General features: G+C 34.2%; 1 protein-coding gene across 2 annotated transcripts in view; it reads left to right on the forward strand.

Moving 5' to 3' along the window:
• LOC132714036 (C-type lectin lectoxin-Lei1-like) overlaps positions 1-16932 on the forward strand; it is a 51788-nt gene that overhangs the window by 3327 nt on the left and 31529 nt on the right. Inside the window, exons 2-4 of one of the 2 annotated variants that reach the window (XM_060696769.1) lie at positions 3383-3541; positions 7805-7898; positions 12946-13348. In XM_060696769.1, coding sequence (XP_060552752.1) covers positions 3383-3541; positions 7805-7898; positions 12946-13219 — 527 coding nt within the window. In that variant the 3' untranslated portion in view covers positions 13220-13348. Of the gene's footprint in view, positions 1-3382; positions 3542-7804; positions 7899-12945; positions 13349-16932 lie in introns of those variants that run through there. The other variant, XM_060696767.1, reaches the window with a different exon arrangement.

A 16932-nucleotide genomic window follows, 5' to 3' on the forward strand; every position in this document is an offset into this window, starting at 1 on the left:
TCATGGGATTTTCGTTCTGCTCTGTTGAAAGCCTCAAGCTCAACAGCGTGTCTTACTGCTTCATTCAAGCTTGTAGGACGAGCTTCTTTAATTCTAAGCCTCATATCCGAGTTAACCAAAGAATCTATGAATTGTTCTTTCGCTAAAGTTTCTTTCACATCTGATGGTGCTGAAGGGTATGCTAAATTAGTCAAACGTCTTATGTCCTGCCCCATCTCAGATAAAGATTCTGTAGCTTTTTGTCTTCTTTCTCTTAGTTGAGCTCTATATAATTCAGTTTGATTGGGTGGTGAAAACCTTTCTTGTAATGCTAATACAAGTTCATCATAATTCGGTGATTTGCTTGTCAGATTGCCAAATACACCCTGAGCTTGACCTCTTAATAAAACAGATAAATAAAGACCTTTTTCTTTGTTTGTCCATTGATTAATTTCTGAACATGCCTCAAAATGCTTTTTATAGTCTATCCATGAGCTAGTTCCATCATACGTAGCTGACTTCATCATAACACTTTGTTTTATTTTTGAATTTATAGGGTCACGTTCTATTTTAAAGGGCTTTTTATCTGGAGTCGGTGGTAATAAACGTCGCCTTCTTTCTGAAAAAGGTGTTGCATATTTTCGTGTCAAAACTTTAGGTGTTGACGTTTGTTTGTCTTCATAGTTTGAGTCATATTGATTTTGAAACGATAACTGCATACTGTCAATCTGTCTTTCAAGTATTGATATTTCATTTTGCAATTTCAAAGCTTCATTTTGGTGCTGCAAATCTCTGAGTTTTTCGTGTAACAAAATAAGCTCATTGCTATTACTAAAATCTTTACTCTCAGCCATTTTTAACGAAAATTTATTTCAACCTGTGAGTCTAGATAATGGTGTTCTTATCTATATAATCCCACCGCTGCCACCAATTTTTGTAACGTGTACCGAGCGGATGTACAACGAATATATAATAAATTTTTCTTTGGGCTACCTGCCGTTTGATTAGATACAAATGATTCTTAAATGATCAAATATTATAAACAATCAGCTTGAATTAACACTCCGAAATACACTATTAAATTCTCAAAAAGGCTCAATATAGTAAAGATGATGTTTACAAATTAACACTATAAAATTATTGAAAACTATAGATATCACGCTGCAACCCGATAATTTCCTATAGTCCAGCAACTACCTCCCTATCTATGAAGCGAGGCTTCTATTTAGATAGAAAGATTAGCTGCTGGTAGGGATTTATAACAAAGTTCCAACTATACAAAGCTTATTCGTTTTAAATCTACCTCTGGATTTTTAATACCTATATGTTACCAATTTTCTGATAGCGAGGCTTTCAGGAAATGTGGTGGTCTATAAGTACCCAGAGTCAAATACAATTTCACAACTAAACTATAACGACACTATATCCATGAAGCTAGGCTTCTATTGGATAAACAAGGGTATTTAGTTTTGCCAATTCTTCTTTTCTACCTATGAAGCTAGGCTTCAGATAGGTAGACGAAATTATCCTCTATGTATGAAGCGAGGCTTCAATTACATAAAGTAACCTGGTCCCGGTGAATTCCTCTGCAGACTGAATAATTTTGATCTAATCGCCGTATTTATACCTGCTGAGATGATCGCTCAAGCATGACTTTATTTTCATTGGCTGATAAGAATGATCTTGATCACTGAGACGATTATTATATTATATGATACCAAACGTTTATTAAAAATACGTATACCAAACGTATATTGAAAACTACCGTAAACTAAAATACATTGTCGTAATATAAACAATTAATATAATAGTCAAGTAACAGTAAATCATTACAGTAATCGATGATCTTTATTCAAAACTAGCTTATTATACAAAAATGCCAAAACGTTACACCATTGTTTACTATGCATACGGTGTCACAGTGAAAATATCTTTCGTTATGTTTACAAAAATTTTTTTATACGTATAATTTTTTACTTTCTTGTACATTAAGCATAACTATTTAACGAAAGAAAACTAAAATGATATGAAGTATTCTATTCTAAAATTAAAAGTGAAAAAAATATATCCGGCTATATTCGACCGAATTTACTTGTGGTGGCAGTGGTTACTGTACAGATCAGGGGAAGTAACCGCTGCGAGGAGTTTGCCAATGACCATATATTGTAGACTGTTAATTATGCATGATTTTTGAAAAAATATTGTTGCGTTTTGTTCTTTATGGTATATTTCTCGATTAAAATATCATTACTTTATTATCATAGTTAAAAGTTACACCGCAATGATGAGTATAAACTTGAATTACGTTTGTATGCGCAGCGTTCGCGTAGTTGTTGCACGCCTTCCACGTGCGTCTTTTTTCCTGCGCTTCAACGAAACAGACAAAAATTGTACATGTATCAGGTTGTACTTTTTGTGACTTTTCCTATTCATATAATAAAACAATTATTGACTAGTGTGCCATTAAATATGATGTGATATTCACCGACAGAAAGTCATATTGACCTCGGCTATCGCCTCGGTCAATATGTCATCTGCCGGTGAATATCACATCATATTCAATGGCACACTAGTCAATAATTGTATGATATATGACAACTGCAGCTGTAATTAAACAGTCAATACATAAGAGTCTCAATCTATTTTTAGATTGGAAAAATCCTATCCAACAAGTAAATATTATACTTCACCTAGTGAATATGATTACGTAATAGTTGACTACTGTTTGCCAGATTGCAGCTATCTTTAGAGCTTTGTTTTTTTTTGGAGATAATACATCATTGGAAATAGATATTTACAAGGAAGACAAATTTATTATTTTTTTTGCTCAATTTGCAATTATTTTTCATGTCAAAGCGAAAATGTTTAAAAGAGAAACATCATGTATCAACTATGTACTCTTCGGATTTACAAAGGTCTTAAGTGTATATTGAAATGTCAGGTTGTGCAAAAGACTATGTCCTTTTTACATCTATTCAGTTCTTTGGCGGGAGAATTCGCGCTTTTGAATTTGGCCGTCTGTGACTTGTTCTTGTTCTGGTTAAAATTTAAAAAGTACAAGACAATTTTTGATGAAAAAAAAAATAATTAAAAAAAGAAAGAAATAGAACAGAAACCTTTAAGACTAGCATGAACGTGACTTATTACAAATAATCTGCTGGAACGTGAAAGTGATTAGCCTTAACCACCAGTTAAGAAGAAATCTGTCTGAATAGGCTTTATGCTGTTTGCATGCAGCTCCATATTCGTGTGTTTACATATTGAAAACTTTAAGACGGTTGAGTACTGTTCTTTATTTAAAGCTTGGCAATTACGTTACATAATTTCGGTAGACGATGCGCTTAAAACAAAGCCGCAACCACAAAACAAAATTGAATTTTGAATCGTTCCTTTTTTATTTTAGCACAATGTGATGTTGATTGGATACCCGGCACTACCAGTAATTTTTGTTACAAAGTTATAGAGGAAGGTAGAACATGGCAAGACGCTTCAGCATACTGTCGGCAGATTGGTAGTGAGCTGGCTTCTATCTCTGATGAAAATGAACAGAATTTTATAGCATGTAAGTCAATTATGAAATTAAATCTTGTTTACTTAAAGCTGCTATATCACACATTATAATTTGTTTAAAAAAATAAAATGCCACCAAAAGATAAAAATTTGTACATCTATATGGATCAGGGTGGTTAAAACAAACATCTATCTAATTTTAATTAACGAAAAATGATGAAAAACCTTGGAAATACCTAAAATATAGTGTTTCCATGTTAACATGTGGCCTTTCAACTGATTTTGGTGAAACATTGTTGTTTTGTGGCATTTTTTTTAATTAACAAAAAATGATGAAAAACCTTGGAATTGCCCAAAATCTAGTTTTTCCATGTTAACATGTTGCCTTTCACCTGATTTTGGTGAAAAAATTGTTGTTTTGTGGTATTTTTTATTTTTTAATTAACAAAAATGATGAAAAACCTTGCAATTACCCAAAATCTAGTTTTTTCATGTTACACATCGCCTCTTATCTGATTTTGGTGAAAAATTGTCGTTTTGTGGTATTTTCTTTTTTTGATTAACAAAAATTGATGAAAACCCCTGGAATTACCCAAAATCTAGTTTTTCCATGTTAACACGGGGCCTTTCATCTAATTTTGGTGAAAATTTGTTGTTTTAGTGGAATTTTTAATTTGTTTAATTAACCCTTTACCCCATGCATGTCATAAGCATATTGTGAATAATTGCCATAAAAAGCCTCCAATTACAAGTTCAAACTGCTATGAAACTGTGAAAAATGCTTCAATACCGATGAAATTTGGCACCAATGTTTACAATGTTGCACACTGATCTTAAAAGTAATTTTTGAACATTTTTGCTTTTACAGCCTTTATTATACGCCAAAAGAATTTCGGTGTATAGTATATTGTTATGCACCTGTTTGAGACGGTGTACAGAACATAAGTTTGGACTTCCTACAATTAAAATTGGCCCCATCCCAGGGATTTATTGATTTATAAAGACTAATACGGGACTTTTCGTGTCGGATCTGTTTCTTTTCAACAGGTGGAAGAAAATTCAAACAACTTGAAAGAAATGTTAAGCAAATGCCGATTTGCACAGCGCAAGTTTGACTTTTCTCAGGTCAAGGTTAAGATCACACTTAGTCATTTTGATTCAATATCCAAATTGTCCGCACTGTATCTTTTGAACAGATAGAAAGAAATTAAAACTTTTTGGCAGAAATATTACTTATATTGTTATGGTGTGCAGAACACATGTTTGGACTACCTACAGATAAAATTTGCCCCACCCCGGGGATTTATCATTATTATTTGTCGAATTGTTAGGGGTCGGTTGGGTCAAGGTTAGCAGTGCTAAAAATTATTTGTTTACTTTCGCCCAGGCAGCCTTTATTCATGGACATATGTCTTTGGCATTTGGTAGAGAGATACGGTACATAACTCTGAAACATCAAGGGTTATCAACATGAAACTTTGTAAGAAGATAGATCTTATTGGGTAGATGAACAATCTTTAAGAACCGTAACTCTCACTAATATTGGTTTGATTGCCCTTTCCTCATTGTTACACTACTTTTTGAACTTTGTGTGGCACATAAGTCAGAAACCATAAAAGGTGTCAACAAGAAACACTTAGTAGGTATAAAGATCTCATTAGGTAGATGTGCAGTGCACAAGAACAGTAACTCTGCCTTGCCTTATTTTGGAGTTATTGCCCTTTGTTCATATTGACACTTTGAACTGGGGCGTCCGTGGCCGAGTGGTTAAGGTCGTTGACTTCAAACCACTTGCCCCTCACCGCTGTGGGTTCGAATCCCGACAGAGACTTTGGATTCTTTCATGTGAGGAAGCTATCCAGCTAGCTTACGGAACGTCGGTGGTTCTACTCAGGTGCCTGTTCGTGCCTGAAAAAATGCACGGAGGGGCACCTGAGGTCTTCCTCCACCAGTAAAGCTGGAACGTCGCCAAATGACCTACACTGTGACGGTGTGACGTAAAACCCAAATCAAACAAACAAACAAAAAAAACCCACTTTGAACTAGTCTGAGTCATAACTCAATACTATAAGATATATTAACATGAAACATGAAAGGTAGATAGACCTCATTAAATAGAAGTACAGTGCAAAAAAACCTGAACCTTGCCTTGCCTATTTTTGGAGTTATTGCCCTTTGTTTATTTTTTCACTTTGAACTTTGTACGGGTCAAAACTCTGAAACCCCGAAGGGTATCAACATGAAGCATGAAACTTCGTAGGTAGATAGATCTCATTGCGAGTATAAATATGCAATGTAAAAGAACAGTTTCGTAACTCCTCTTTGCCTAATTTTGGAATTATTGCACTTTGAACTGTCTTGGACATAACTCTGAAACTATATACAAAGGGGATTTACATTTCTGTGTCCAAAACCTATTCGGGAAGCATCACTAGTTTCAACCGACTCTTGTCTTACACAACCTTTGTATTATTTTACCAATGTCTCTTAATTAGGGGGAACATGCCTCAGGTTGTCCTTAAGTTTGGGTGGAGTTTAGGATCACTGGATTCAAGGTCAAGGTCTGCATTTAATACATTTGATGAAGTTTTATTGGTAACTTGAATATTTTTTGACTTCATCAGAAAGCAATGACATGACAACTTATATATTTAACAATTACAAAACATCATGACTCCTTCAAGTTATATAACTGTGTTCACTTTTTTTGGCAATTGTTCTGTCTATTATTAAGTAAATGGGTAAACCTTTTTTGAAAAATAGTACTGACAAGTATTTTGGCCTGAGGCTTATGTGTTTAACAAATACCTTAATGTTTAATTAATATTTTTACTGATAAAAATCCCAGGGGTATTTGTGTTTACAACACACGTTATTGTCTAATGAGCAAAATAAAAGCATACTATTACATGTAAGCAGCGTTATTCTTTTTTATGTCCCCCTTCGAAGAAGAGGGGGTATATTGTTTTGCTAATGTCGGTCTGTCTTTCGGTCTGTCTGTCGGTCCGTCGGTCTGTCGGTCTGTCCGTCGGTAGACCACATGGTTTCCGCTGATTATCTTAAAAAGTATTTATCACAAAGTCTTCATATTTCACATAGTGATTGGTCATAACTAGTAGATTACCCCTATTGATTTTGGGGTCACTAGGTCAAAGGTCAAGGTCACAGGGACCATAAATATCAAAATGGTTTCCGCTGATTATCTTGAAAAGTATGTATCACAAAGTCTTCATATTTCACAAAGTGATTGGTCATAACTAGTAGATGACCCCTATTGATTTTGGGGTCACTATGTCAAAGGTCAAGGTCACAGGGGCCTTAAATGTCAAAATGGTTTCCGCTGATTATCTTAAAAAGTATGTGTCACAAAGTCTTCATATTTCACACAGTGATTGGTCATCACTAGTAGATGACCCCAATTGATTTTGGGGTCACAAGGTCAAAGGTCAAGGACACAGGGGCCTTGAATGTCAAAATGGTATCTGCTGATTATCTTGAAAAGTATGTATCACAAAGTCTTCATATTTCACAAAGTTATTGGTCATCACCAGTAGATGGCCCCTGTTGATTTTGGGGTCACTAGGTCAAAGGTCAAGGTCACAGGGGCCTTAAATGTCAAAATGGTTTCCGCTGATTATCTTGAAAAGTATGTATCGCAAAGTCTTCATATTTCACATAGTGATTGGTCATGACTAGTAAATGACCCCTATTGATTTTGGGGTCACTAGGATAAAGGTAAAGGTTACAGGGGCCTTGAATGTCAAAATGGTTTCCGCTAATTATCTTGAAAAGTATTTATCACAAAGTCTTCATATTTCACATAGTAATTGGTCATAACTAATAGATGACCTCCATTGATTTTGGGGTCACTAGGTCAAAGGTCAAGGTCACAGGGGCCTTAAATGTCAAAAGGGTTTCCGCTGATTATCTTGAAAAGTATTCATCACAAAGTCTTCATATTTCACCTAGTTATTGGTCATAAGTAGAAGATGATGATCTCTATTGATTTAGGGGTCATTAGGTCAAAGGTAAATGTCACATGGGCCTTAAAAGTCAAAATGGTTTCCGTTGATTTTTCCATAATTGAACACTTCTATGTACCCATTTTTGGCAAGTGTCTGTAATAAAATTACCAATTATGTGAGTCAATGGCTAGAAAGGGGGGTATATGTGTCGTTCGACATTCTTGTTTTATATAAAATTGAACAATTGTCTCTTTCAATTAAGTGTTTCATGTAAATGTAGATAAACCTGACTACATTTTATTTGTTAATGACACGCTAATATAAAAAGATTAAGTTAACTTATTTTTCAGCTTTATTGTCAACTCATTCTGTTGACTTCTGGATAGGAGGGACAAAACAGATTCAAGATGGAAGTTGGCAATGGAGTGATAACACACCCTTTAGGTAAACAGTAGGCAATCAATAACACAACCTTTAGGTAAACATTTGGCAATAGGTAACACAACCTTTAGGTTAACGGTTGGCAATCGATCATTGACACACCCTTTAGGTAACAGTTGGCAATCGGTACCACACCCTTTAGGTAAATGGTTGGCAATCGATCAGTGACACACCCTTTAGGTAACAGTAGGCAATCGGTAACACACCCTTTAGGTAAACGGTTGGCAATCGGTAAAACACCCTTCAGGCAAACACTTGGCAGTCGGTAACACAACCTTTAGCTTGAGTTGTTGACTTAATAGTCGGAAACGTTTTTACGTACAAGTTCAATGTGACTTTGTCTTTTGACCCTTAAATCCAGAGATTTTTTTGGCTTATTTTATAGCCGTTAATGGGTCATATTCCCAATTGAATGTTACAAAATAAAAATATTGAATAAAAAATTCTAAAATCTTTGAAAATAAGGGCTCCTCTGCATTAATATGCTTAAATGTTTGAAGATGCCATCCTATACAGTGATTTTTGCATTCATTTTATCACTGCAAAATTTCAGTCATGCATTTTTTCCCAATTTTTAACAAAATATCACTAAAATTCTCAATTCCATAGGTATGGGTCATGTTCCCAAAATCCTGGAAAAATCCCTGAAATCAAAAGGGGTTATTTACTGACCAAGACTAGCACCGGTAAAGAGTCCATGAGTTTTTGAGATATTGATCAGAAACCGTTTTTATAAGGTCATTGTGATCGTGACCTCTGATCCCTTGACTTAAAAATCTGTTGAAGTCATCTTCTGACCGGAAGCAGTGCACTTATAAAGTTTGGAGGTCAAGGGAACATTGGTTGTTGAGTAATTGATAGGAAACTGTTTTGACATACAAGGTCAATGTGACCATAACCTTTGACCCCTGACCCAAAAATTAAAAGAGGTCATGTTCTGGCAAATACACTTATGCAGTTTTAGGGCCAAGGACCCTAGGGTTGTCAAGTTATTGATCGAAATCTGTTTTTTCCTACAAGGTCAATATGACATTGACCTTTGACCTTTTGACCCCAAAATCAACAGGATTCATCTACTGCAATAGCAATCTAAGAAAAGAATTCAAACACATTTCTGTGAACCTTATCTACCAAAAGTCATCATCTTCATCATCATCGTCATCATCACCATCGTCGTCGTCATCAGAAACATCAACATCAACATCAAAAGAATCAGAGTCAATCGCTTAATTAAGCTTTCTTATTAATGAAAGAATGGTCTTTAAACTTTGATACATTAATTATGTTGAATGTTCCTTCAAGTTGACAACATTGACTTTGATTATTAGTCATTAACGAAATTGACCTTTAAGGTTGAATTATTGAATGTTGTTGATTTTTCGCTGTAACTGTATATAACTTTTATTAATGACTTCATATTTAAACAAATCATCATTAAGGAAAAGACCTTGATGAAAATTAAACTAACCTTGACCTGTACTCTAAATTGAAATTGAACTTGAAAGTATGATAATTGAATTTTCGCTATTTTTATGTTACTGCAGCATCTGCGATGTGGTTGCATATAGCGATTCATCTGTGTGTGTGTGTGTGCGTGCGCATGCATGAGCGTTTGCGTTTGGGTGCGTGTGTGCGCATGCGCGTGTGCGTTTGTGTTCTATAGATTATATAATGAGGTAAAGGGAATCCAAAGCTGTTTCCATGCAGCAATTTGGTTGCCATGTCATTATTAGAAAAAATAAAAGTATCTTCTTCTTAAGACCCACAAGGCCTAGAGCTTGATATTTTGCATAAGGCATAGTCTATCTACCAAGATTATTCAAATAAAAGCACTGACGTAAAAATTGACTGTGCCCCGGTAGTCATTGTTTTCCATTATGTACATATTAAAAGTATACAAATATCTAAAGACATATCTTTAATATGTCTTAAGGTTCAAGGCTAAGAGCTTTGATGTTTGGTATATCATCTAAAGGTCCTGTACCAAAAGTGTCAAAATTGGTGCCACCCGTGGTCTTATCCTTATATGTATTTAGTAAAAACTTAAATATTTTTCGTCGAATTGACAAAAGTTAAATTTAGATATTTGGTATGAAACATTATGTAATGAAACTATACCAAGATTGTTAAAATAATAGCTCTTAGGTCAAAATTGGCCCCGCCTCGAGGGTCATTGATATTCATTATGTACATGTAGTGAAAACTTTAATAAAATTGTCTAAAGGGAAACAACTGATATAAGAGTGTTTTTAATACATGTTATGCATTTTTTTCTATAAATAGGTCCAATAACTCGGAGTTAGTATAAAGGTTATGACCTTTAGCAGCTTTTCAGAGATATTTCTGAAATGAAATTACTAGAGGTCATCGGTGGTTCTACTCAGGTGCCCGTTTGTGCCTGAAATAATGCATGGAAGGGCACCTGAGGTCTTCCTCCACCAGTAAAGCTGGAACGTCACCATATGACCTATAATGTGTCAGTGTGACGTTAAACCCAAACAAACAAACAAACAAACAAACTAGAGGTCATATATGGCCACTATCAAGAGAAATGCGAGATTTGCAGGGAGCACATTATAAGGAAATTATGATTCACACCATTTTTAAATTTGGTAATGTTTTTTTTAAAGTTTTTAGAAATCTGAAGAAAAAAGTAATTGTACCTGTATTTCTAGTTTAATACAGCTATGGAATGCAGTACATACCTATTTTTATGCCCCCGCCATGTAATGGCCGGGGCATATAGTGTTACCCTGCTCCGTCATTACGTCCTTCTGTCCTTCCATCCTTCCGTCCTTCAGTCATTCTGTCATTCCGTCATCATCAGTTTCCGTTCATTATCTTAAGAACGGTTGCACACATTCAACTCAAATTTGACATATGGATATATCCTGAGAAAATACAGGTCAAGTTCGAATTTGGTCATGGTTCGATGATTTTTGGCAGAGTTATGCCCCTTTTACTTTGAAAATAAAATGAAATACCAGTTTCCGTTCATTAGCTCCCCAACGGTACAACACATTCAACTCAAACTTGACATATGGATATGTCATGAGAAAATAGAGGTCAAGTTCGAATTTGGTCATGGTTTAATGATTTTTGGCAGAGTTATGCCCCTTTTACTTTGAAAATAATATGAAATTTTCAGTTTCCGTTCATTATCTCCCCAATAGTACAACACATTCAATTCAAACTTGACATACGGATGCGTCAAAGAAATGCTCAGGTCAAGTTCAAATTTGGTCATGGTTCAATGATTTTTGGCAGAGTTATGCCCCTTTCACTTTGAAAGTAATATGAAATTTTCAGTTTCCGTTTAATATTTTTATCTCCTCAATGGTACAACACATTCAACTCAAATTTGACATATGGATATGTTTTTGGAATGCCCAGGCCAAGTTCGAATTTGGTCATGGTTCAATGATTTTTGGCAGACTAATGCCCCTTTCACTTTGAAAATAATATGAAATTTACAGTTTCTGTTCATTATCTAATCAACAGTGTTACATATTCAACTTAAATTTGACATATAGATATGTCAAAGGAATGGGCAGGTCAAGTTGAAATTTGGTCATGGTTTGATGATTTTTTGGCAGAGTTATGTCCCTTTCACTTTGAAAATAATATAGAGACATCTTAGGAATAAACAGTTTAAGTTTTAATTTGGTTGTGGTTCAATGATTTTAGACAAACTTATCTTTCCTGAACGTTGGAAAAATTTAGAACTTTCAGTTTCAGCACTCATACTTTTAGCCATTATTTTGGCTACAAATATGCAATATGCTATTTTTAAAAGGTTAAGACTGAATAATTTCAGTGCCTTGAACAGTGTATGAAAATGGTTTGTGTTACCATTGAAAAGTTTTAAGGGCTTTGTACTTAAAATGAAAAAAAAATTAATGCACCATCTTAAATTTTGGCTGCATGCGGGGGCATCCGTGGCATGATGGCACATTTCTAGTTTTGTCAATTACAATTGTTTTATTTCTAAATAATTCATTGCACTATGGCCTTCGTATGTTAAAATAAGACACATCTGCATATTGTCATTCATTTGACATGCTGAATAATGAACTTGACCCCCAAAATTCACTGGACACTAGTACTGCTTTCTGGCAAATTTCAATTGTATGGCAACGAAAATAAAATCTACTTCTTTTGTATTAATTCGGTTGCATAGCATTTTATTTCACAAATACAACCTTGTTCCTGTTGTCTGCTGTTACTTTGTTATTGGTTATATGAAATATTTTTATATTTGGACTTCAATACTTTTTGCTCAAAACTTTGCAGAAAGTTGAGCTGACCTTGAGTGTAAAGGCTATTTTGCTAAGATCAAATTATTGAACTTGGCAAAAAATGAATTGTCATATCTTTGTTATTAGGTATAGATGTGATTCATTCTTGGTCAAAACAACCAACATGTTGGAAGATTCAAGTATGACTTTTACCATTAAGGTCAAATTATTAAAGTTTGAATTTTATTGAATATTTTCGTTTTTTTTGTATTCAGTTTATTATTTGACAGAAGCCAAAAGTCCCTCCCGTCTTGCAATGGCTTTTGTAAGAAATGTGAATTTATTTGTATATTTTTAAATTCAAAAGTGGTTTTTACTTGAACCTTGAAAAAAGGTTAAATACCAGTAAACCTAATGATTAATTGAATTTTAAGGAAAAAGTACAGGATCACCTAAAGCAACTTTCGTTTGTTCAGTGCTGACTTTTTTTATACAAGCCTTGTAGACATTTTTTTAAACATGCTTTATTTTGTTTTGCAATGAAAACTATTTCAATTTCTGGAATTCGGGTATAAATTGCCGTCAGTGAAAGTTTTATTTTCATTTAGACTGGATGATCATACTTTAAGCTGAAATATCGTAGTTATATCAATTGGATGTCTGACTAACATATCCGTATTGTTTTGGATGAAATGTTTTTCTCTTGCTGGAATAATTTAGGTACAATTTCACTGCTATGCCTTCATTTATATGATAGGAGTATATATAGATATAAACATTACTTTGATTTAAATATATGATGTATATTCTAGGTATACAAACTGGCTCCCAGATTCAATTCGGTTTGGTGTATTTAGTTATTGGCTTGGAAACTGTGCTGGTATTAATAAATGGTCTAGCCGCTTCTCAGCAGTTCCTGCCTTGAACAACTTTCAGTGGCTTGATATGAAATGCAGTTACACGATATACTTCATCTGCAAGAAAAATGGAACGAGTAATTTCTTAATGACTATTTTTTCAGCTTTCTTTTTTACTAACAGAACAGTGGGTCTATTGTCAACCCAAATCGTTGGTGTCGTTGCTTAAAGAGTATGGGTCTTGCAATTATATATATCTGTTTAACTTTTATTAGTAAATTGAATAGTTTCCACTTTCTCAAATAGCAATGACATGCCAGCTAATGATTTTACATTAACAAAAGTTAAACTGCTTTTACTTTTGTTTTGTCAATTTCTCCATCTATTACTGAGCGAATGGGAAACCTTTTATTTTTAGAAGATTTGCAACTGAAATACAAAAGAATCCGCGCCGAGGACAATTTTGTTTACTAAACACCTAATTGTTAAATAACTGTTATACTTCTATTGCGAATTCTGTTAAGTGTTAAGTCCACGAATTATAAGTTTTTACCCCCCCCAAAGTAAGAAGGTATATAGCTTATGAACTGTTCGTCTGTCCTTATGATTTCCATTCTATAACTTTGTCATTTATAGATAGCTTTAAAATTTTTGTATGAATGTGAAGCATAGTGAGACAATGTGTTATGTGCAATATCTACGTTTGAAGGTCAAGGTCATACACTGACTACAAATGTCGCAGCTCAAACGAAACAAAGGGCTCGTTGACTCTGAGTTCTGGACCTGGGGTAGAGGGGTCCGTAAAAAGACAAGTATGCGCTACTCAAAATATTTATTCTTCACTTTAACAAAACCGTGGCCTGCGCCAACAATTTCTCAATTCAAGTGCAAATGCGTTGTGCAGATTAGCGGGGTAATTGAAATATTAGCGAGAAAAGTTAATCGAAGATATTGAAAAGGTTATAAAGTACTATTATGTATAGGTAACGGCTATTGGATATGAGCTATGGGTATATGAATTAAAGAAATAACTACGGAAAACAGTAAGGGACATGGACAATAACATATAAATATACAGAAACATGCATGGTCACGAACAGACCAAAAATATACAGCACTTGGCAATACGGACAATGTATACTTGACCCTGTGACACAAAGATAAAATACACTGATGTTCGTATCTGATCAACAATTCTGTCATTTAAAGATCGATTAAAAAAATTGTTATGTATATATCTGCTGAACAAAACAGCAATTGTGTCGTGCGCAAAAATCGGGTCCTCATCTCAAAGGTCAAGGTCACTCTTGTAGATCAAGTCATGAAATGAATTGTTATAAAAGTGCACTAATGTTTATATCAGGCCAACAATTCTGTCATTCCTGAATTGACATAATGTCGATGTGTCGCGCGCATGAATATGATCATCACCTCAACGGTCAAGGTTACTCTTAGATTTAAAGTCATGATATGAAATATCAAATGCAATGATGTTCGTGTCGGTTCAATAATTCTGTCATTCCTGGATGGGAAGATGTTTGTAAGACATAATGATATTGTGTCGGACATAAGGGTCACATAGGTCTTCAGGTCCAAGGTCAAGGTCACACATGTATGTCAAACTTGATAATTGTGAATAGATTTTCTTTTGTACATACTAAGCTTTGTCATTCATGGATGAACTTTGAAATAATCATGCACAAATATGTAAGCTCAGCATGTCTATTTCATACTTCAATGACAAAAATCATGTTATGACAGTGCATTACGTAATTTTCATGCATTGGCGAACCCGTAAAGGGGTCTTCTCCTTTATCAAGATGATCATTTTATTTGAATTTTTGTTTTTACACACATCACGCAGACAAGACAACAATAGATACTACAAAGTTACATAATTAACGAAACTATCTGGATAGAATGATAAATAAACTTTATCTGTAGTGGGACAGCTTATATTATTGCAAATATTAAAATGATGTTCCAACAAAAAGAACTTTTAAAATTACAATACATAAACAAGGTCAAGCATAGGAACCCTGATTTTAAGCATTCATTAAATGACAATGAAAAGAATGTACGGTGTACAAGAATATAGAAACATAAACAAATAGTTTCTCATAATATGCGCCAAATAATAATAATAAAAAAATTCATAAATGAAAGACAACTATTAATGTACGATTTTGACAGCATAACATTCACCTTTTTACCCTGTTCATCTGGTCTTTGCTTGTGACAAGTTTTGCCACAGAAGTTATTTCAAAAACCATTTATGTATGACAGAATTCAGGAATGGATATAACCATCGATGTACTAAATTATTGAAACAATAAACATTAAAAGTCATAATGTGACCTTAATCGTTAAACTACAATTTCATCACAAATTGTTTTTTAAGCCAAGCTTTTTACAAAATCTATGAATGTCAAAAAACATCAATATCTAGAGAACCCTTTAAGGCCTCGCTATCATACATCATCGGGTGATCGATTAAGAGGCAGAAGACATATCTTAATGGAGAGTCATCGAAATTTATGTGTATTTCCAGAAAAAAACCCAACTCCATACAACTAAGACATTAACAGTTTATTATGCCCCCGCCATATAATGGCAGGGGCATATAGTGTTACCCTGTTCCGTCATTCCGTCATTCCGTCCTTCCGTCCTTCCGTCATCATCAGTTTCCGTTCATTATCTTAATAACCCTTGCACATATTGAACTCAAATTTGACATATGGATATGTCATTAGGAAATACAGGTCAAGTTCGAAATTGGTCATGGTTCGATGATTTTTGGCAGAGTTATGCCCCTTTTACATTGAAAATAATATGAAATTTTCAGTTTCCATTCATTATCTCCCAAACGGTTCAAAACATTCAATTCAAAATTGACATATGGATATGTCATGAGAAAATACAGGTCAAGTTTGAAATTGGTCATGGTTCGATGATTTTTGGCAGAGTTATGCCCCTTTTACTTTGAAAATAATATGAAATTTTCAGTTTCCGTTCATTATCTCCCTAACGGTACAACACATTCAACTCAAACTTGACATATTGATATGTCATGAGAAAATACAGGCCAAGTTCAAATTTGGTCATGGTTCGATGATTTTTGGCAGAGTTATGCCCCTTTTACTTTGAAAATAATATGAAATTTTCAGTTTCCATTCATTAACTCCCCAATGGTACAACACATTCAACTCAAACTTGACATATGGATACGTCAAAGGAATGCACAGGTCAAGTACAAATTTGGTAATGGTTCAATGATTTTTGGCAGAGTTATGCCCCTTTCACTTTGAAAATAATGAAATTTTCAGTTTCAGTTTATTATCTCCCCAATCGTACAACACATTTAGCTCAAACTTGACATATCGATATGTCAAAGGAATGCGCAGGTCAAGTTCAAATTTGGTCATGGTTCGATGATTTTTGGCAGAGTTATGCCCCTTTTACTTTGAAAATAATATGAAATTTTCAGTTTCTGTTTATTATCTCCCCAACAGTATTAAACATTCAACTCAAATTTGACATATTGATACGTCAAAGGAATGCGCAGGTCAATTTCAAATTTGGTCATGGTTCGATGATTTTTGGCAGAGTTATGCCCCTTTCACTTTAAAAATAATATGAAATTTTCAGTTTCCGTTTATTATCTCCCCAACAATATTACACTTTCAACTCAAATTTGACATATGGATATGTTTTTGGAATGCGCAAACCAAGTTCGAATCTGATCATGGTTCAATGATTTTTGGCAGAGTAATGCCCCTTTCACTTTGAAAATGATATGAAATTTACAGTTTCTGTTCATAATCAACCCAACAGTGTTACATATTCAACTAAAAATTGACATATGGATATGTTAAAGGAATGCGCAGGTCAAGTTGGAATTTGGTCATGGTTCGATGATTTTTTGGCAGAGTTATGTCCCTT

This window comes from Ruditapes philippinarum, unplaced genomic scaffold (genome assembly GCF_026571515.1).
Source record: "Ruditapes philippinarum isolate M1 unplaced genomic scaffold, ASM2657151v2 ctg1941_1_1_1_1, whole genome shotgun sequence".
Classification (NCBI taxonomy): Eukaryota; Metazoa; Mollusca; class Bivalvia; order Venerida; family Veneridae; genus Ruditapes; species Ruditapes philippinarum.